The following is an 18,696-nucleotide window of genomic DNA, read 5'->3' on the forward strand; positions in this document are numbered from 1 at the left end:
AGAAACCAGCAGGTTTAGAAAATGTTATTGATTGACACGGACTGCTGCTCAGACAAGGTCCTGCTAAATTCCTGAACATCGAGAAGAACAAAGAGTGAACAGAGCCTGAATATGAGATGTTAGACAAAAGGGGGGTGCAGATTAACGAGGACAGGAAGGAGGCGGACCGGGAAGTCTGAACTGTCCAAGGACCTTCGACACCGGGCAAAGGCAGAGGGAGATGCAGAAGGGGAAATTCGGATCAAAAGGAGGCTGCGTACGACAACAATTGCAGAGACCCCATGGCAAATGCCGCATGGCCTCTCCCTTTGTTCAGCAATAAAGTCACTTTGACAGGACTCCTCCGTCTCCTTTGGCCACACAAACCTCTGGCGACGGGAATTTTCCCGCCCGCTCCCGCCCACACGGCAGCCACCTCCGTCCTACCCACACGAACCGGGACGAGGCGGCGCCGCTCCGGGCCCGGCTCCTGCCCAGGCCCCGGCGGGAAGGAGAGCGCGGGCAGCCGCTCCCGCAGCGCCCTCAGGCCACGGCCAACACGGCGCCCACACGGCACAAGGAAGCCGCCACAGCCCCCTGCCGCCCCCTCCGCCCGCAGCCATGGCCCAGCCCCGCCAGAAGCCAGCGCGGCTCCCACCTGCGCTGGGGCCGCCTCCGAGCTCCGCCGCCGCCTCACCGGGCTCCGGCCGCTGCCGCCGCTCCCGGGCCCGCACACGCGCTCCGCCCATGGCGCCTCTGCTGCCACACGGCCCACCGGGGGGCGGGCCCGGCCCCGGCCTGCTCCCCGCTCTGCCCAATCAGCGCCGCACAACCACGACTGACGCCACCATCAGCCAATCGCACACAGCCAGCCCCGGGCTCTGCACACGGCCCAGCCTCGGCCCGCGCTCTCAGCGCCCCCCGGGCTGTGTGAGGGGAAAGGCGGAGATGAGGAACAGCCCTGGCACGGGCCCGGGCCCGAGGCGGCATCGAGCTGCAAACACCAACAAAGTTCTCCGCACCTCCCGGCCCGCCTTTCCCAGCGCTGCGTGTTCGCTGCCACCGGCTCCGAGCAAAGCCGTCACTTCTCCTAGCCCTAATTCGGAGCATCAGTGCATGGCTTTGATTTCCTCTGAAAGGGAAAATTCCCAGTCTCCTTCGGCTGAGTGGGGGAGGGGGGAGATTTGTGGCAGAAAACTCCCGAAGTCGTTTTTCCCCAGAGTTGGGAAGAACAAACCAAACCCAAGTGAGGTGAGGCCCCTCCCCTTTCACCCCCCCGTGAGCAGCGCCGGGACTGGGGGGGCACAGGGGTGTCCCCAGCACTGGGGCTCCGTCCTGTCTGCTCCCTATTATCAGCCAGGACCCCCCGTTATTTGCAGGGACCCCTCCTCAATTTGCCGGGACGCCCCATTCACTGCCCCCCTTCACCGACCCCCCTAAAGCGCTGGGAACCCCCCCGATCCATGACCCCCCTCCCTCACCGCGCACTCCCCACCCACCAGGACCCCCCCAGTCCATGGGACCCCCCTCACTCACCACCTCTCCCCCCACCCCGAGGTCCCGAAAGGGTCCCTGAGGTCCTGGCAGGGCAAATTCTGCCCCTTGGGGGTAAATCAGCCCGGCCGTGCTGGGGCGGCTGGAGGAGCTGACGCTGGCGCTGGGGACCTTGGTGGCCGCTGTCACCCGGGACAGGGAGGTGACACCGTCGGGGCCGAAGAGACAGGGGTTCCCCAACACCACCCAGGCGCTCGGGGACATCGCGGTGGCCTTGGGGACATCGGGGGAGGGGCACGAGGAGGTGGAGCGGAGGCTGGAGGTGGCCAAGGGGGCGCTGGCGGGGCAGGGGACAGGGGGGTGGCACTGTCACCGCCGGGGCACGGGGACACCCCGGGGGGCGTCGGGACTCCCCTGTGTCCTTCCCTCGGGGACACCGGGGCCACCCTGACGTCCCCTGTCGCGTTTTGAGTCACCACGATGTCCCCGATGTCCCCACAGTGTCCCAAGAGGACTCCAGTACATCCCCAGTGTCCCCAATAGGACATCGGGGGGGACCCTGGGGCCTTTTTGACGACACTCAGGGGGACATTGGGGACACTCAGGGGGACATTGGGGATCTCGGTGGACTCGAGTGCGGGGGGCGGGGCCGGGGTTGTGACGTCACCTCTTCCTGTTTCCTCCCGCCGCGCCACTTTCCCGCGGCGCATTCCCGCGTGTTCCCCAAGTGTCCCGGAGTGTCCCCAGAGTGTCCCCAGCGGCCATGGAGCCCCGCGAGGTGCGACAATTCCGGCGCGGTGGGGCGGGACGGGACAGGGCGGACACAGGGGACACGGGGGGTGGCGGGAGGGGACACGGTGTCCCAAAGGGGACAGGGCGGTGTGGGAGGAAGGGGGCAGGTGGTAGAGGGATGGAGGGGACCCACAGGGGCGGTCGGGGGGAGACAGTGGGGGATGGCAGGGGGATGGCAGAGGGGATGATGGGGGTGGCAGAGAGTGGTGGGGGCGACAGCAGGGGCTGGCAGAGAGGATCAGGGAGGTGGCAGGGGGTGCCAGAGTGGGTGAGGGCATGACAAAGGGACAGAGGGGACAGCTGAGACCTCCAGAGAGGGGACAAACGGGACGCCGGGAGGTCACAGGGGCCAGCCCAGGAGGCCACAAGTGCCACGAGGTCCCTGCCAGCTCCCCTGTCCCCTCCCCAGGTGCTGGAGGTGCTGGTGGCTGTGATAGCCACCCTGGGCGAGCTGGCGGCCGTCGTGGCCGGGTCAGATGAGGACGTGCTGCGGGCCGAGTCCCGCGAGTCCCTGCGCGGGCCCCTGAGGAAATTCACCTGGACCCTGCGCTGCACCCTGCGCCGCCACCATGTCCCCCCCCTGGGCCACCGCGGTGTCACCCCCCTGGGCCAGGCCCTGACCGCCCTTGAGGCCACCCCGGGGGCCACCTGGGCCGATGTGAGAGCCGCGGTCAGAGCCTGGCAGGACTCGGTGGATGCGCTTGCCGAGATCTGGCTCTGGGTGGTTGTGGAGGCCGCCAAACTCTGCACGAACCCACAGAAATTGTACACCAGGAGTGGGCAGTGGTCAGAGGTGGCCTCGGGGCTGCTGCGGCGCTTGCTGGCTGCGTGTGACAAAGCCACCGTGTTCCCCTGGGAGCTGCTGCGCCGGCTCAGGGACATCGAGGCCGCCCTGGATGAGACAAGGGAGGCGTCCCCTTATGTCCCTGAGGCCTTGGTGGCCGCGGTGGCCGAGGCTGAGCAGCTGTGGGAGGCCAGCACCTGCCTGACCACGCGTCACCTGCTGGGGACACTTGCGGACATCTGTGCCCTGCTCTCGAGTCACCCTGATGTCCCTGGTGGCCACGCAGTGGCCGAGCAGTGCCAAAGAGCCATCAAGGACATCCCGAGGCTGCTGCGGACACAGCAAGGTCCCGTCATCAGGGTGGTGACGCCATCAGGGACATCGCTGGGGTCACTTGTCCCCTCCTCCCTCCCTGCATGGTGTTTGAGACAAATTTGGGGAACTTTCTGGGAATTTTCATTGAAACTCTCCCAAATCCTGATGGGAATTCTTGGGCTGACATCACTGGGGACACTGAGGGGCACGCAAGGACACACAGGCACACTCAGGAATACTCAGGGACGCTCAAGGATACTCAGGGACACTCAGGGACACGGGGGCAGGGGGTGAATGAGCCTCCTCAGTGCTTTGGAGGAGAGGCAGAGGAGCCACGTTAGAAATGACAATACAATATTGGCTTTCGCATTTGTGTATCGGCTTTTGCACGTTGTTATCACAATGATTTCGATATGGTGCAATTTATAATTCCCTTCAGCTGCTTTCTGATGTAACATAATCTATCAGTTTGTGTGTGCACCACACAGCCTACAGAAATGGCTTTGTAATAAACCGATGTTATATCCTAGGCCTTAGCGAAATATTGAAATAGAGACTGAGCAATGCTAAAATGCTTTTATATTATAACTATTATAACTGACTTTTATATTATAAACAGCTCAGAGAATGGTGTTAGCTCCAAAGACAGGTGTCTGCTGCGGGATTGAGCTGCAAACACCAACAAAGTTCTCCGCACCTCCCGGCCCGCCTTTCCCAGCGCTGCGTGTTCGCTGCCACCGGCTCCGAGCAAAGCCGTCAGTTCTCCTAGCCCTGATTCGGAGCATCAGTGCATGGCTTTGATTTCCCCCAAAAAGGGAAAGCAGAAACCAAACCCAAGTGAGGTGGGGCCCCCTCAACCATCCCAGGGGTTTTGGCCTCTCCCCTTTTCACCCCCCGGGAACAGCGCCGGGACTGGGGGGGCCGAGTGGGACTGGGGGGGCACAGGGGGTCCCCAGCACCAGGGGGTCCTTTGGGGCTCGGTTCTTTCCCCCTCCCCACCCCCGTTATCAGCCAGGACCCGCCGTTATCACAATGGACTCTCTCACACCTCAATTTTCCGGGGCCTCCCCATGCACCGAGACCTCCCCATTCACTGCTCCCCCCTTCGCCGACCCCCCCAAAGCGCTGGATCACAAAAACTCCCAAATTCCAGATCTCAAATGCAGCTTGATACACAGAACCCAATCCTAAATGATCCAAAATCCTGGATCCCGAATGTTCCCAAATCCTGCTGGATCCCAAGGAAGGATCCCAAATGCTCTCAAATTCCAGATCCTGGATCCCAAAAACCCCAGATCCCAAATGCTGCTGGGTACCCAAAATCCAGTCCTCAAAGATCTCCAATCCTGGATCCCCAAACAATCCCAAATCCCAGACTCCAAATGCTGCTGGATCCCCAACAACAATCCCAAAAAACCAATTCCAAATCAGGGGCCTGGCAGGGGAACTCAGAGCCCTAGGTGGGCTGAATGGGTCCTGGGGGAGTCAATGGGGTCCTGGCAGGGCAAATGGAGCCCTGAGGGATCAATCCGGGCCCCAAGGGCTTAAACCCGGCCCCGAAAGGGTCCCTGAGGTCCTGGCAGGGCGAATTCTGCCCCCTGGGGGAGGATCATGGTGTGGGGCCCTCCCTCCTCTGAGCCTCGATGCCCTCAGAGCTCCGGGATGGGGACAGGGACAGAGCCCGAGGTGGGAACCCCAAAACCCCGGGGCCACCTCCAACGGGCACCTGAGGAGATTGGGGAGGGATTTTGGGGGGGTTTTGGGGGGGTTTTGGAGGGTTTTGGGGGAGTTTGGGAACCCCCAGGGCCGTGGGTGCAACCGGGAGGGAAAAGGGAAGTGAAAAGTTCTGGAGTCTGTGGAGTTCAGAGGGGCGGGGAGGGGGAAAAGGGGGGGTGGGAGCCCCCAAATTCCCAGGGAGATTCAGGTGGAACCCCACAAAATCTCACCTGGACGCCTGGGAAGCCCCAAGTCCTTGGGAATTCTTACCTGGGAAACCCCAAATCCTCACCTGGGAGTCCCTTGAGACCTTCCCCTGGACACCTGGGACCCCCCAGGCCTCACCTGGGACACCCAAAAATCTCTTTAGGATCCCCCCAAAACCTCACCCGAACTCTCAAACTCCACATGGGACCCCTAAAACCCTCCCAGGGCCCCCCAAAGCCCCCTCAGGATCCCCAAAACTTCATCTGGGACCTGTCACCCCCCCTAAAACCTCACCTGGGTTTCCCCCAAACCCCATCTGCGATGCCCCTCACACTCCCCTCCTAATGGGGGTGGCACTGTCACTGCCAGGGCACTGGGACAGCCTGGGGGACCTTGGGGACCTTGGGGTCATCTCTGTGTCCTTCCCTCGGGGTCACCGGGGCCACCCTGATGTCCCCTGTCGCATTTTGGGTCACCAGGGTTTCCCCGATGTCCCTACAGTGTCCCCAGCAGGACCCTACTGTGTCCCCAGTGTCCCCAACAGGACATCGGGGGGCCCTTGAGCTTTGTTGGGAATACTTAGGGGGACATTGGGGACAGTCAGGGGGACACTGGGGACCTTGCGCTGGCCCCGCGAGCGGGCGAGGCCGGGGCAGTGACGTCACCTCTTCCTCTTTCCCGCCAGCCGCGTCGCATTCCCGCATGTCCGCGACTGTCACCGGGTCCTGTTCGCCTCCTGGAGTGTCCCTGGAGTGTCCCTGGAGTGTCCCCAGTGGCCATGGAGCCCCGCGAGGTGCGACAATCCCAGCATGAGGGGACAGAGAGGACACGGTGGGTGGCTGGAGGGACAGGGGGAACAGAGGAGGGTGGCAGGAGGGGACAGAGGGTAGGAAGGGGACAGGAGGGCATGGGAGGAAGGAAAGAGGTGACAGAAGGGTGCAGGGAACCCAGGGTGGCAGGCGGGGGTGGGGACAGAGAAGGGTGGCAGAGGATCAGGGAGGTAGCGGGGGGGGGGCAGAAGGGTTGAGGGAGTTCCAAAAGGAAAGAGGGAACAGCTGAGCCTGCCATAAAGGGGACAAAGGGGACGCTGGGAGGGCACAGGGGCCACCCCAGGCGGCCACAAGTGCCACGAGGTCCCTGCCACCTTCCCTGTCCCCTCTCCAGCTGCTGGAGGTGCTGGTGGCAGTGGTGGCCACCCTGGGTGAGCTGCTGGCCATCGTGACTGGGCCGGACTGGGACAGACTGCCAACCATGTCCCCAAACTCCTTGTGTGCAGAGCTGAGGAAATTCACCTGGCACCTCTGCTGCACCCTGAACCACCGCGGTGTCACCTCCCTGGGCCAGCGCGATGTCACCTCCCTGCGCCAGGCCCTGGCCGCACTCGAGGCCAACCCAGGGGCCCCTGGGCCCGTGCCCCTGTGACAGCCGCGGTCAGCGCCTGGCAGGAGTCAGTGGCTGCACTCACAGAGAGCTGGGACCGGCTGGCCGGGGAGGCCACCAAGCTCCGTGACAACTGCAGGAACACGGGCACCTGGAGGGAGCAGGGGCAAATGGCCCTGAGGCTGCTGGGGCACTTGGTGTCCCTGTGTGACAGAGCCACCGTGTTCCCCTGGGAGCTGCTGCGCCAGCTCGGGGACATCGAGGCCACCCTGGTGGAGACAAGGGAGGCATCCCCCAGTGTCCCCAAGGCCTTGGTGGCCGCGGTGGCCGAGACCGAGCGGCTGTGGGAGGCCAGCACCTGCCTGACCCCGAGTCACCTGCTGGGGGCACTTGGGGACATCCACACCCTCCTCGGGAGTCTCTGTGACAATCCCCAGTGGCCCCAGTGACCTCGGTGGCTGCCCAGTGGCTGTGTGGTGCCAAAAAGCCATCGAGGACATCTCAAGGCTGCTGGGAGGAAAGTGATGTCACCGCTGTGACATCATTGTGGTGGTGACATCATTGGGAGCATCGCTGGTGTCACTTGTCCCCTCCCCCCTCTCCATGCGGTCTTTGAGACAAATTTGGGGAATTTTCCTGGAATTTTCATTGAAACTGTCCCAAATGCTGATGGATTCTTGGGCTGGCATCACTGGAAACACTCTAGGGACACTTGGGGACACGCAGAGACATGGGAGCAGGGGGTGAATGAGCCCTCTCGGTGCCTTGCAGGAGAGGCAGCAGTCTGGGGTTATAAAAGACAATATTCATGACGATATTAATGACAATACAATATTGGCTTTCACATTCACGTATCAGCTTTTGCACACTTTTATTGATCAAAATGATTTTGATACGGTACAATTTATAATTCCTTTCAGATGCTTTTTGGTATAAGATAATCTATCAGTTGTAGTGTGCACTGTGTAGCTCACAGAAATGGTAGTGTAATAAATCAATTTCATATCATAGACCTTAGCGAAAATTAAAACAGAGACTGCGCAATGCTAAAATGCTTTTATATTACAAATATACTAACTAAGTTTTATATGATAACTAATTCAGAGAATGGCATTATGTTTATCTGAAAGACAGGTGTGTGCTAGGGAGGGCATGGCCCTCCTTGGAATGGAAAATTCAAACCCGCTCCCTCCGAATTATTATAATTTTGAAAATTAAGGGGTTCTCAGGCAGAGGAGTGGGGATAGGAATAGCAGTTCTTTACTGGTGTGTATAACCAGGCAAACAAACAACCCCAAGCCCAGCATCAATAACAACCAGAAGCAGAAGCCAGGAACACTTCCCTGAGCGCGGCCCTTTCCCCTTTGGTGCAGTTCCGGGCACGGCCGGCAGGGGCGCTGGTGGCTCCCGGTGGGCGGGGCAGGGGCGATGATCCCCCCGCGGCTGCAGGGGGCGCTGTGGGGCGGGCTCGGGGAGCAGGCGGGGATGGCGGCTTTGTCCGAGAGGGGAAGGGATGGAAGGGATGGATCAGGAACTGCGGAGCTGTGGGGGAAGGGATGGAAGGGATGGATCAGGAACTGCGGAGCTGTGGGGGAAGGGATGGAAGGGATGGATCAGGAACTGCGGAGCTGTGGGGAAAGGGATGGAAGGGATGGATCAGGAACTGCGGAGCTGTGGGGGAAGGGATGGAAGGGATGGATCAGGAACTGCGGAGCTGTGGGGGAAGGGATGGAAGGGATGGATCAGGAACTGCGGAGCTGTGGGGGAAGGGATGGAAGGGATGGATCAGGAACTGCGGAGCTGTGCGGGAAGGGATGGAAGGGATGGATCAGGAACTGCGGAGCTGTGCGGGAAGGGATGGAAGGGATGGATCAGGAACTGCGGAGCTGTGGGGGAAGGGATGGATCAGGAAACGCGGAGCTGTGGGGGAAGGGATGGAAGGGATGGATCAGGAACTGCGGAGCTGTGCGGGAAGGGATGGAAGGGATGGATCAGGAACTGCGGAGCTGTGGGGGAAGGGATGGAAGGGATGGGTCAGAAAGGGACTGTGATTGGTCAAGGGGGGGCTGGGCAAAAGAGGCCCCAGGATGGATTAGAATGGGGACCCTTTCATGCCCCTGCCGTGTCACCCCATAATGGGAGGGCATTGGACCTGCGTTTGCTCCGTCTCCAAACTCCAATATCAGAGTCCCTATCTTCAATTATGCATTATTTGATTGGTGCCTCTATCCTGTCCACGTGTTCAGCACGCACCTTGCAGGAAACATGACTGGATACAGTCCATTGCTTCATAGGCCTCCTTTATCTAGTCCTTGCAGTCTTGGAATGCTGTTTCTCAGCTTCTTCTTACTTCTTTTAGCACTGTTTATGTCTCTGTGTCCTTGAGGAATTCCTGAGGGTTCTGATAAGAACAACTACAGGTGGTTTGGCTGGAGTGAGTTGTTTAAAACCGGTATGATCATGGACAAAGACCCTCTAACTAATTAAAGTTACAAAGTGGTATGTTTATTCACTGGCAGGTGGCACAGCAGTCATCACCAAAAGGCGTGACCACACCAAACAAGGTTCTTTACCCTCTATTTATTTCCCAAGATCTTACACACAATACAGATGCATAACCCCAGCACCTCCCATGTCCTTTCTGTATGAAAATGAGGTATTAGTCCTTCATGCGTGCGCAATTCTTCTCTTGAATTGGGTCAGTGGTCTTGAATTGGGTCAGTGCTCTCAAAGGATGAAGTCAGAAGAGTCTTCATCAGGTCTCTGAGACCCTCTGGGCACAATCCAGGGTCCCCTGTTTCATGACTGATTGATTCACAGTCCAGGTGCTGGCCATTGTTCTTACTGCTTTCAATCTGTTCTTACAACAGTTCGCTTCCTCCACTTTCTTCTATAACAAGTGCCTAATAACAAAAATTATACCAATCAGCTCTAGCTTAAGCATCTAATAATCATTAACCCACCATTTGCTTGTCTATCTTGCATCTTGATCGATGTGAATTGCTTCTAACCCTTAGCTAAAATCTGAACTCTTTAAAATCAGGATTCACGAGCACCTCCTGGCAGCTTTTTCCTAGGACTAATCCCTGAGTTTGGGAAAGTCTGGGGTGCAGTTTTGGAGAGGGACAGCTCTGTCTGGCTTTCCCCTCCCTGCTGGGGCCTCTCAGCTGCCACCAACACCCTGGGGCTGCTGGGATTTCCCTCCTGGGGACAAGGACATTCATTCCCTTCCAGGACCCCAATGCCCAGAGGAGAGTCCAGGTCAGGGGCTCCTTGAGCAGCTGCCCCACAACCTCCGCCAGGGTCTCCCAGCACAGCCGGAGCCGCTGGGCCTGGGGTCCCCAAAGCCCTCAGCAAGGCCCAAGTCCCTGCCAGGAACCCTCAACTCCCTCAAACCCAGCATCCCCCACAGCCCCTGCAAGTTCCCCCCATGGCACCGGCCATGGCCATGTCCCCACATGTCACTGGCCATGTCCCACCATGTCCTCACCCAGGGCTGTCTCCCCACCACGTTTCCATCCCTGTCATTGTCCCCCACGTCTCCATCTCCTGTGTCCCCATGTGTCCCCAGGAATGGACACGTCCCCTCCATGTCCATGTGTCCCCATGTCATTCTTCGTGTCCATGTCCCACCAGGTGTATGTCCACCCATGTCCCCACCCATGCATTAGCTCAATGTCTTTATTTTTACCCCACTGGTGGATATTTTAAAATCATGAAAAGCAAATCAAGGCCAAAAGAAAAGGATTTCTGTGTCCATGCTGGCTGAGGATCCACGTGCTTGGGTGGGACAGAAGAATCTTTATTGGTGGGGTTTGCACCCCACTCTCTCCAATATATTGTTTTTTCCTCCAGTCCATCACCATTTGGCAGTGGAACACACCCTTGGGCAATAAGAAATCAAAATCGTGGAATCCCTGAGGTTGGAAAAGACCTCCAAGACTGTAGGCTTGATATTGGTCTGAACTTAGGCTTCAGGCTCTGCCAGTGTCTGTGTGAAAGGCAGACGAGCAACTTTCTCATGTTAACCTGAGAAATCTAAAGGAAGAATTCAAACAAACCTTGGGAAGTGAGAAACCATCCGCAAGTGGTGTTTTTCCAACATGTTTACTAAAAAGAAATATTTACAAAAGAGTGTAGACGCTGAATAACCAATCATGTTCTTTATACCGAACTACTCTATAAAAGTAGAATTTAGAAGAATAAAGTTTGCTCTCATCTTTACCATCATGGAGAGTCATGTTGTTATTTCTGTGCCGTCCGAAAACCATAACAACACAAGACCATCCAGTATTTCTTGATACCACCAGGAGATAGCATTGAACCCTAAAGATTTTCTGGGGTTGAAAGTCAACAAATCCACTCTCCCCAAGGAATTCCCAGTGTCAGTCTGTGTCCCCATGGATGTTCCTGCCCCTGCATTCATCCAGGTGCCCACGGGGAGACAGGAAGATGTGGAGCATCCCAGCCAGGTGTCTTCCCAACAGGGATCACCAGAACCACGGATCACCAGGGCTCTGCCCAACGGGGGTCACTGGGGATCATCCAACGCCGATCCTCCCATGGGGGATGGAGCTGGAGCAGCGCACGGAGCTCTTCCCGCTCTCGGGGCACTCACAGGGCTTCCCTTAGTGGTGACTCCGTTGGTGTCGGATCAAGGCTGAGCTCTGTGAGAAGCTCTTCTCACACTGGGGACACTCGTAGGGCCTCTCCCCGGTGTGGATACGCCGGTGGACAGTGAGGTTGGAGTTAAACTTGAAGCCCTTCCCGCAGTCAGGGCAGCGGAAGGGCCTCTCGTCCGTGTGAATTTGCTGATGTACCAGGAGAACAGAGCTGGTCTGAAACCTCTTTCCACACTGGGGACACTTGTAGGGCCTCTCCCCGGTGTGGGAGCGTCGGTGCATGATGAGGGTGGAGTTGTGCTTGAAGCCCTGCCCGCAGTCAGGGCAGCGGAAGGGCCTCTCCTCTGTGTGACTCCGCTGATGTACGAGGAGATGGGAGCTGGTCTTAAACCTCTTCCCACACTCAGGACACTCGTAGGGCCTCTCCCCAGTGTGGGAGCGCTGGTGTTTTCTCAGGCCGGAGCTCCATGCAAAGCTCTTCCCACATTCCAAACAGGTGTAGGGCCCCTCTCTGGTGTGGATCACCTGGTGCTGCACCAGTAAAGAGCTCTGCCTGAAGCTCTTCCCACACTGCCCACACTCATAAGGCCGTTCCCCAGTGTGGATCCTCTTGTGTTGAATCAGGCTGGACCTGTACCGGAAGCTCATCCCACACTCCCCACACTCGTAGGGCTTCTCCCCAGTGTGGATCCTCTTGTGCAGGACCAGGCCGGAGCTGTGGCTGAAGCTCTTCCCACACTCCCCACACTCGTAGGGCCGTTCCCCACTGTGGATCACCTGGTGCTGGATCAGGAGGCAGCTGTATCTGAAACCCTTCCCACATTCCAGGCACTTGTGGGGCTTCTCCCCTCCATCAGGCTTCTCCCCCAGCTCTGAGCTCCGCCTGCATCTCCGGCCACCCTCCTGGCACAGGGGGGATCTTTCCTCCTCGCAGCTCCCTGCCCTGGGTTTGCAGCCCCTCCTCGGGTGGGATCTCCGGGGCTTTTCCTCCTCCTCCATCCAGACACTCCTTGGGAATGAAAAATCCTGGTTTGGGGAGAAAACAAGAGGAGAGCGCCTTAGGCTGGGGGTTCCTCCTTGCCCAGGTTCATCTCAGGAAATCATTGGCTCCTTGTGTCTGGAAGAACCTCCAAAACACCAAGAGTCAGCCCAAAAGCCCTCCAAACATCAAGACACAGATCAACAACTCCCCAAACATCAAGACTCGGCAAAAACCTCTACTAAAATATAAAGAATTGGGACCTTCCAAGAAAACCCTAAAAGCACCAACATTTAGCCCAATAAAGCTCAGAAACACCAAGATTCACTCCCATGCCAATCGTGGATCCCCTCCCCGGTCACCTGCTGCATGTGGGGGGCAACGCTCCTGGGGTTTTGGAGAGGCTGCAGATCCAGGGAGGGGTGGAACCTTGTAGTGCCTCCTCTTCCTGATTCTCCTCCTCCTGTGTCCCTACTCTTTCCCACACTCCTCTTCCTTCTACTACTCCTCCCTCTCCTGGACAATCCCACCTTCTCCTCCCACGTGCATCCTCTGACCATTTTGTTCCTCAGCCCTGCTGCTCCTTCCCTTCTCCTCCTGCCCCCAGGCCCAGCACCCACTGCCGCCTCCCTCTTCCCCCCAAACCCACAGCATCCCCCCGCAGGGGCAGCCATGGAGCTGGGGCAGCTCGGGCTGGGGCAGCGCTGGGCTCTCGGCCGCTCCCGCCCGCACTCGCTCCCCACTGCAGCCGCTCCCGCCACCACAGCGCGGGGGGGCCCGGCCTTGGCGCTCCCCCCTCCCACCTCCCCAAATTCCCCTCAAGGGGGGCGCTGGGGCCCGGGGGGGGCAGGTGGGGTCCGGGTGGGGAACGCTGGGAGCTGCGGGTCTGCCTGGCACTGCTTATTCTGATATCATCAGTTAGCACTGGATTACTTGGGAAGGTATTTCTAAAGTAAATAATTCCAAGAGAAGGGATTGTGGAAGCAATAGACTCAGATTTGAAACTCATTTTACAGGAAAGATCCTTCAGGGGGTTATGGCAGATTTAGGAATACAATGGGACCTCCACAACTCCTGGCACCCCCCAGAGCTCAGGTCAGGTAGAAAGAATGAAGGGAGAAATAAAGAAACACCTTTGGAAGCTGCTGATAGAAACCAAGATGCCATGGGCAGGGCTTTTGCCATTGGCTTTGGCAAGAGTAAGAGCCAGATCCAGGCCAGATATTCAATTATCTCCCCTGGAATTAATCCATGGAATTCCTTATGCTGGAAATTCTCCACCTAGAGCAGGCTGGAGATAAGGGATGTGTATCTAAAGCAGTCTGTGGCCAGAATCCTGTCTCCTGTGAAATCTCTCCCACAGGAAGCTCGGCTGGCACAGCCCCTGCCTTGGGACTTTGCTGTTCACAAGATCCAAGCAGGACATCGGGTCCTGCCTCAGGAGTGGGAAGAAGCCCCACTGGTGGCCAAGTGCCGTGGCCCATCCCAAGTGTCCCTGAGCACAGAAACAGCCCCAGCACAGCTGAACACGGGGGGACCCCTCACCCTGGGCTCCAGGGCTCTGCAGCCCCGGAGATTTGGACTGCCCGGCTGCACCAGGAGGATGGGAGGCCACGACTGAGCCCGCACTGAAGGCAAGGGAGCAGCAGCCAGGGCTCCACAGCACGGGAAGCCCCTGGGCCTGCCCACACATCCTCTGCTGGAATGCTCTGCCTGGGCACCCTCCTTGGGCACCTCCTGCCACTGGGGACAATCCTTGCTGCCACTGCTGCAGCTTCAGTGCTTGCTGTGCCTGCACTGCCACAGGGCTGGGGAAGACAACGGGACAATTCCACTCTGGGGCTCAGTCACACTCACACACTGGGCTGGGGGGGATTGGATTGTTGGAAAATATACCAACTGTAAAATTATTTTTAGTTTAATTTCTTCACTCAGGCTTGGTTTCCCATTGCCCTGCGGAAAGGAATTTTAAAGGCTTTTTTTTAAGGGATGTTACACCACTCACCAGAGATGAGTTTAACATCTCAACAGACTGGGAAGAGCCCAAAAGATACCCACAGAGATAACGACCATCAACAGAACATCAACCACCATCAGCAAACACCAACCAACATCCACCCCAGACACTGCCCCGGGAATAGCTGCAGACACCTGGGCTGGAAAAGGCTGAGAAGGAAATCCAGGGGTTCGGATTCCGGCGCCGGCTCCTGCCCAGGCCCCGGCGGGAAGGAGAGCGCGGGCAGCCGCTCCCGCGGCGCCCTCAGGCCACGGCCAACACGGCGCCCACACGGCACAAGGAAGCCGCCACAGCCCCCTGCCGCCCCCTCCGCCCGCAGCCATGGCCCAGCCCCGCCAGAAGCCAGCGCGGCTCCCACCTGCGCTGGGGCCGCCTCCGAGCTCCGCCGCCGCCTCACCGGGCTCCGGCCGCTGCCGCCGCTCCCGGGCCCGCACACGCGCTCCGCCCATGGCGCCTCTGCCCAATCAGCGCGCGAGAACAAGGAGTGACGGCACAATCAGCCAATGGCAGCGAGGGGCGGGCTCTGCCCGCGGAAGGCTCTCAGCCCCCCTTGCCCTGAAGGAAAACCCTTCCCGCCCTTTGCGGCGTCTCCATGGCCCAAGAGCCCCGTGAGGGGCCGTGCCCGCGCTGGGCCTGAGGCGAGAAATGCGGAGCGGGACGGGCCGCGGTCGCCCCTCAGCGCGCGAGAACGAGGCGTGGCTCAGTGTCCCTGGGCTCCAAGCCGCCAGGACAGGGCTGCCGCTTCTTCCCCTCGGGAGGCTGAGCCCGATCCGCAGCTGCTCCAGTGGGAGGACGGCAGCAGCTTCAACTCCTCGTGAGTCCCAGGGAGCTGAGCAGGGCCTGGGGGGCCTGTCAGGGCCTGGGGGATGGGCAGGGGATGGGGCAGAAAGTGTCCTTTTGTGGTGCCAGCATTGTCTCTGCTCCTCCTTGCAGGATTCCTGTCCTGGGTGATGCAGAGTGTGTTTTCCTGGCTGAGAATAAACTCAGGAGCATTTTCTGCTCAAATCCGATGCCCTATCTGTGCAGCAGACCCCAAACTCAACTGTAGCAGGGGATGGACAAAGCACCTTCTGTGTGCTGGGCAGTCACAGCTTTGCCCCTTCCCCAAACCCTGGGATGTCCTTCCTCAGCCGCAGGGTCTGCCTTGCACTGACCTCAGGGTCACCTCAGTGCCTGATCTCATGAACATCTCAGGATTTGGTCTCAGGGTCACCTCAGGGCCTGATCTCATGAACATCTCAGGTTTTGGTCTCAGGGTCACCTCAGGGCCTGATCTCATGAACATCTCAGGATTTGGTCTCAGGGTCACCTCAGGGCCTGGTCTCCTGGAGATGAACCTGCAGGAAGGGGAGATGATGTGGAAGCTGATGTGTGGCTGCCTGGGCTGGGGCTGGGGGTTTCTTTCTCCTTCTGGAGCCACTCCTGGAATCATCCTGTTTTTCTTGCACTACATATTTATACACTAAGCTTATATATATATATGTAGATATAACACTATGAAAACAGCTTTCTAATTCCTTTTTCTTACCCTGTATTTATACTTTCATAAATAGCTTTTATATCTATGTTGGTATAACACTGTGAATACAGACCACAAACAAGTGCTTCCCTGTGAATGTTACCTTGGTTAGGGCAAGGTGCCAATAATGCCAGTGTGTGATTTGACCCCACAGGCACCGTTACCTTAAGGGCTGGACTCGATCCTTGTGGATCCCTTCCATTTGAGAGCCTTCTGTGGGATGTCCCTGCATGATTCTCATCAGTGTTTATGGTGCCACTGTTGCTGCTGTTTTATAAATTAGTTTTCAATTTTTTATAAATTTATTTATAATTATTAATTTATAATATTTTTTGGAATTAATTTATAATTAATCTTTATAATTTTATAATTATAAGCCCTTTTCCCAGTTCTGCCAGTCTGCCCATCCAGCCTGGAGCAGCCAGCGAGGGCTTCAGCTCCAAGAGGGCTTCAGCTCAGAGAGCAGGGAAATCTGGAGGGTTCAATTTTGTTTGTCTTGTTCTCCTCAGCTTGGGGAGAAACTGTTTTTGAGGAGCCCTGCTCTTCTCTCCCTCCTCTCTAGTCCTTTCCAATTTCTTCCTGTTGGTGGTTAGAGGGTTTTTTTTTTACTTACAGAATATTTCCCCTAAGTTGCTAGGAAACTAACTGCTGGGTAGTTGTAGGGAGTTGTAGCACCTGGCTACACTTCTTTGGGTCTTAGGGAGTTTCTCCGTTGCCCTGGTTTTTTGGAGTTTTTTTAAAGCCTTCTACTTGTTCATAAGATGGAGTCAGTTCTTGTTTCTGTACACTATTAAGGGTCAGTTTTTCACTTTCTGACACACACTTTGGAACATAAACAACCTTTCTTGTTTTTGTTCACTGTCCTTTGTCTACATAGTTCTAGCCTGAAAATCATGTTGCTTGACCGCTGGTGTGGGCAGTGGGGTCAAGGGGTAGTAACCCCAGAAGCCAATCCATGACCAGACCCACAAATGTATAAAAATGGAAGAAATAAACAGGCTCGCCCTCTTTTTGGGGAGCAGCCTTTCACGGCAGACCTCCTGCCTCCGTGTTGTTGTTTTGCTTTGTTTCGTTCCAACATTTCTCGGGGCGGGGGCAGAGATAATGCGAGATGTGGGGGCAGGTAAGGGACAGGGCTGGGGGCAGCTTCGCTCTCTTGCTCTGGGCAGAGAGAGAGAACAGCCAGGCTGCTGCTCGCTGCAGGAGTTCACTGTCACCACCCTGTCTGGTCTCGGAGAGTCGACCACCATCTGCTCATGTGCCCTTGAACCCTGAGCTTGCCTCCCCCTGCCCTGCCGGGCCCCTGCCCTGCCGGGCCCCTGCCCTGCCGGGCCCCTGCCCTGCCGGGCCCCTGCCCTGCCGGGCCCCTGCCCTGCCGGGCCCCTGCCCTGCCGGGCCCCTGCCCTGCCGGGCCGTAGAGTTTTGCTACTCTGTAGCCCCGCACTGCCCTGCCCTGCCATCCCTGCCAGGACATCCCTCTGCTCCAGCAACCAGTGCAGAGCTTCTGATCTCATTCACCAGCCTGGGACTTTCCTCCCTTCCAGCTCAGCCTCTCGAAGTCCTGCAGGGGCACCGAGATCAAACTGCCCTGGACTTTTGTGAAAGAAAGCCCTCAAGGTTCCAGGTTCTGTTTATTATTAATGCTGTAGTTTTTGTTTGTTTGTTTTGTCATACATACCAGTAAAGGACTGTTATTCCTATCTCCATACCTCTGCCTGAAAGCCCCTTTAATTTTCTGGGTTGGAATAATTTAGAGGGAGGAGATTTGAATTCTCCATCTCTAGAGAGGTCCTGCCCCCTTCCTAGCAGATAACTGTCTTTCAAACCAAGGCAGATTTTTGGTGCCCAACATGGGGCTCGACGGCATTGAGAGGAAAAGAAATAACAATTCTTAAGTGACCTTGTGCACTGGGTGTAGAAACCTCCCTAAATTGCATCATGTGGTCTAGCTTACCTTGGTTTGGGTGGCATGTGGTTGTGGCTGTGTTTCTGCCATTTGCAGGCCCTTATCTAAACATGGGCCCTATAAGTAAGGCTACTGTGGCTGTTATCCAGTTTGCACTGTGGGTTAATAAGGTGAGGAATTCATGGATTTTTAACTTCCTCTGGAAGGCAGGCACATGGATACATGGCTATCACACTCCAAGTGTTTGTTTGTGGGGTTACTTTAACAATGGCACCTACTGTGAGGAAATGACACCAGAGGAATTTTTTTCCCAACCCTTCACTCAGCTGTTTGGGTCTATTCCACCAGTTTTTGAAGGGTTTAAATCTTCTCTGAATGCTAATGATATCATACAATGGCTGGTATTGCTCACAGGCCTATTCTATTTAGTATTCTGAGATAAGGGGAGATTGGCCTGGATAACCACCCTGATACCTACCCCAGAGAATAAGGATACTGCCCTAGAGACTGGGGATGCTGCCATGGAGCCTGACACTGCCCTAGAGACTGGGGATGCTGCCATGGAGCCTGACACTGCCCTAGAGACTGGGGATGCTGCCATGGAGCCTGACACTGCCCCACAGACTAAGGATGCTGCCCCACCACCTGACCCTGCCCTGCAGCTCACCTCAGAAATGAACCACCCAGATTGGGTGGGAGTTCTGGTGAAGGAGATGGGCCCGATGCTGAGGGAGCACACTTCCCTAGTGGTGGCCTCATTGGCATCATTAGCCCCAGCTGGTGGCAAACCCTCCCCCTGCCCTGAAGAGGGAGAGTCTGAAGGTGCAGCAGTGGAACCCACAGACATTACAACCGTCCAGGTTCCAGCTGAAGCACAGGGGCAGTCACAGCCAGCAGCAGTTGCCCCTGTGGAAAGGAAGAAGTCTAAGGCGAAATTGGTGCTGAACTCAGGTAATAAGGTTAAAAATGGAGGGCCCACACAATCC

The 18,696-nt window shown here is 57.2% G+C and overlaps 6 protein-coding genes and 1 long non-coding RNA gene across 14 annotated transcripts in view; 4 read left to right on the forward strand and 3 right to left on the reverse strand.

The window, feature by feature from the left end:
• Positions 1–771, reverse strand: part of LOC134565371 (zinc finger protein 239-like) — a 26,535-nt gene extending 25,764 nt beyond the window's left edge. The window contains exon 1 of one of the 3 annotated variants that reach the window (XR_010083889.1): positions 638–718. The gene's annotated coding sequence lies outside the window, so the exon portion shown is untranslated. Of the gene's footprint in view, positions 1–637 lie in introns of all 3 variants that reach the window. The other 2 variants (XR_010083888.1, XM_063424916.1) reach the window with 2 other exon arrangements.
• Positions 1–14,635, forward strand: part of LOC134565396 (uncharacterized) — a 34,507-nt gene extending 19,872 nt beyond the window's left edge. The window contains exon 2 of one of the 2 annotated variants that reach the window (XR_010083893.1): positions 14,256–14,635. Coding sequence is in view for 1 of the 2 variants with exons in the window: in XM_063424969.1 (XP_063281039.1) it covers positions 13,632–13,767 (136 nt within the window). In the remaining variant the exon portion in view is untranslated. Of the gene's footprint in view, positions 1–13,631; positions 13,801–14,255 lie in introns of those variants that run through there. The other variant, XM_063424969.1, reaches the window with a different exon arrangement.
• Positions 1–18,696, forward strand: part of LOC134565359 (uncharacterized) — an 85,221-nt gene that overhangs the window by 34,240 nt on the left and 32,285 nt on the right. The window lies entirely within an intron of this gene.
• LOC134565372 (uncharacterized) lies at positions 249–3,940 on the forward strand. Of its 2 annotated transcripts, XM_063424918.1 has the most exons (3): positions 1,135–1,230; positions 2,202–2,251; positions 2,675–3,935. In XM_063424918.1, the coding sequence occupies exons 2-3, from the start codon at positions 2,237–2,239 to the stop codon at positions 3,656–3,658; spliced, it is 999 nt and encodes a 332-aa protein (XP_063280988.1). In that variant the 5' UTR covers positions 1,135–1,230; positions 2,202–2,236; the 3' UTR covers positions 3,659–3,935. The 2 variants fall into 2 exon arrangements, with proteins under 2 accessions (XP_063280987.1, XP_063280988.1); XM_063424917.1 differs by lacking the exons at positions 1,135–1,230; positions 2,202–2,251 and adding an exon at positions 249–1,059 and having other exon boundaries at positions 2,675–3,940.
• On the forward strand, positions 5,319–8,028 carry LOC134565407 (uncharacterized). Its single transcript, XM_063424981.1, has 2 exons — positions 5,319–6,118; positions 6,564–8,028. Exons 1-2 carry the CDS (start codon positions 6,066–6,068, stop codon positions 7,114–7,116), a joined length of 606 nt encoding a protein of 201 aa, XP_063281051.1. The 5' UTR covers positions 5,319–6,065; the 3' UTR covers positions 7,117–8,028.
• Positions 9,151–14,729, reverse strand: LOC134565416 (uncharacterized). The gene is made up of 2 exons (XR_010083906.1): positions 14,644–14,729; positions 9,151–9,570 (listed from the first exon to the last, which is right to left on the reverse strand). It is a non-coding gene; the product is annotated as an uncharacterized LOC134565416 (long non-coding RNA).
• LOC134565378 (zinc finger protein 239-like) lies at positions 10,725–12,654 on the reverse strand. Its single transcript, XM_063424935.1, has 2 exons — positions 12,631–12,654; positions 10,725–12,315 (listed from the first exon to the last, which is right to left on the reverse strand). Exons 1-2 carry the CDS (start codon positions 12,637–12,639, stop codon positions 11,296–11,298), a joined length of 1,029 nt encoding a protein of 342 aa, XP_063281005.1. The 5' UTR covers positions 12,640–12,654; the 3' UTR covers positions 10,725–11,295.

Source organism: Prinia subflava, unplaced genomic scaffold (assembly GCF_021018805.1).
Source record: "Prinia subflava isolate CZ2003 ecotype Zambia unplaced genomic scaffold, Cam_Psub_1.2 scaffold_47_NEW, whole genome shotgun sequence".
NCBI lineage: Eukaryota > Metazoa > Chordata > Aves > Passeriformes > Cisticolidae > Prinia > Prinia subflava.

Bases quoted from the DNA above. Each gene is read 5' to 3' on its own strand.
- LOC134565372 (XM_063424917.1), top strand. From the start codon at position 601: ATGGCCCAGCCCCGCCAGAAGCCAGCGCGGCTCCCACCTGCGCTGGGG. The intron at 1,060-2,674 runs GTCACTTCTCCT...TCCCCTCCCCAG, and splicing joins CACCGGCTCCGAGCAAAGCC to GTGCTGGAGGTGCTGGTGGC.
- LOC134565407 (XM_063424981.1), top strand. From the start codon at position 6,066: ATGGAGCCCCGCGAGGTGCGACAATCCCAGCATGAGGGGACAGAGAGG. The intron at 6,119-6,563 runs GTGGGTGGCTGG...CCTTGTGTGCAG, and splicing joins GAGGGGACAGAGAGGACACG to AGCTGAGGAAATTCACCTGG.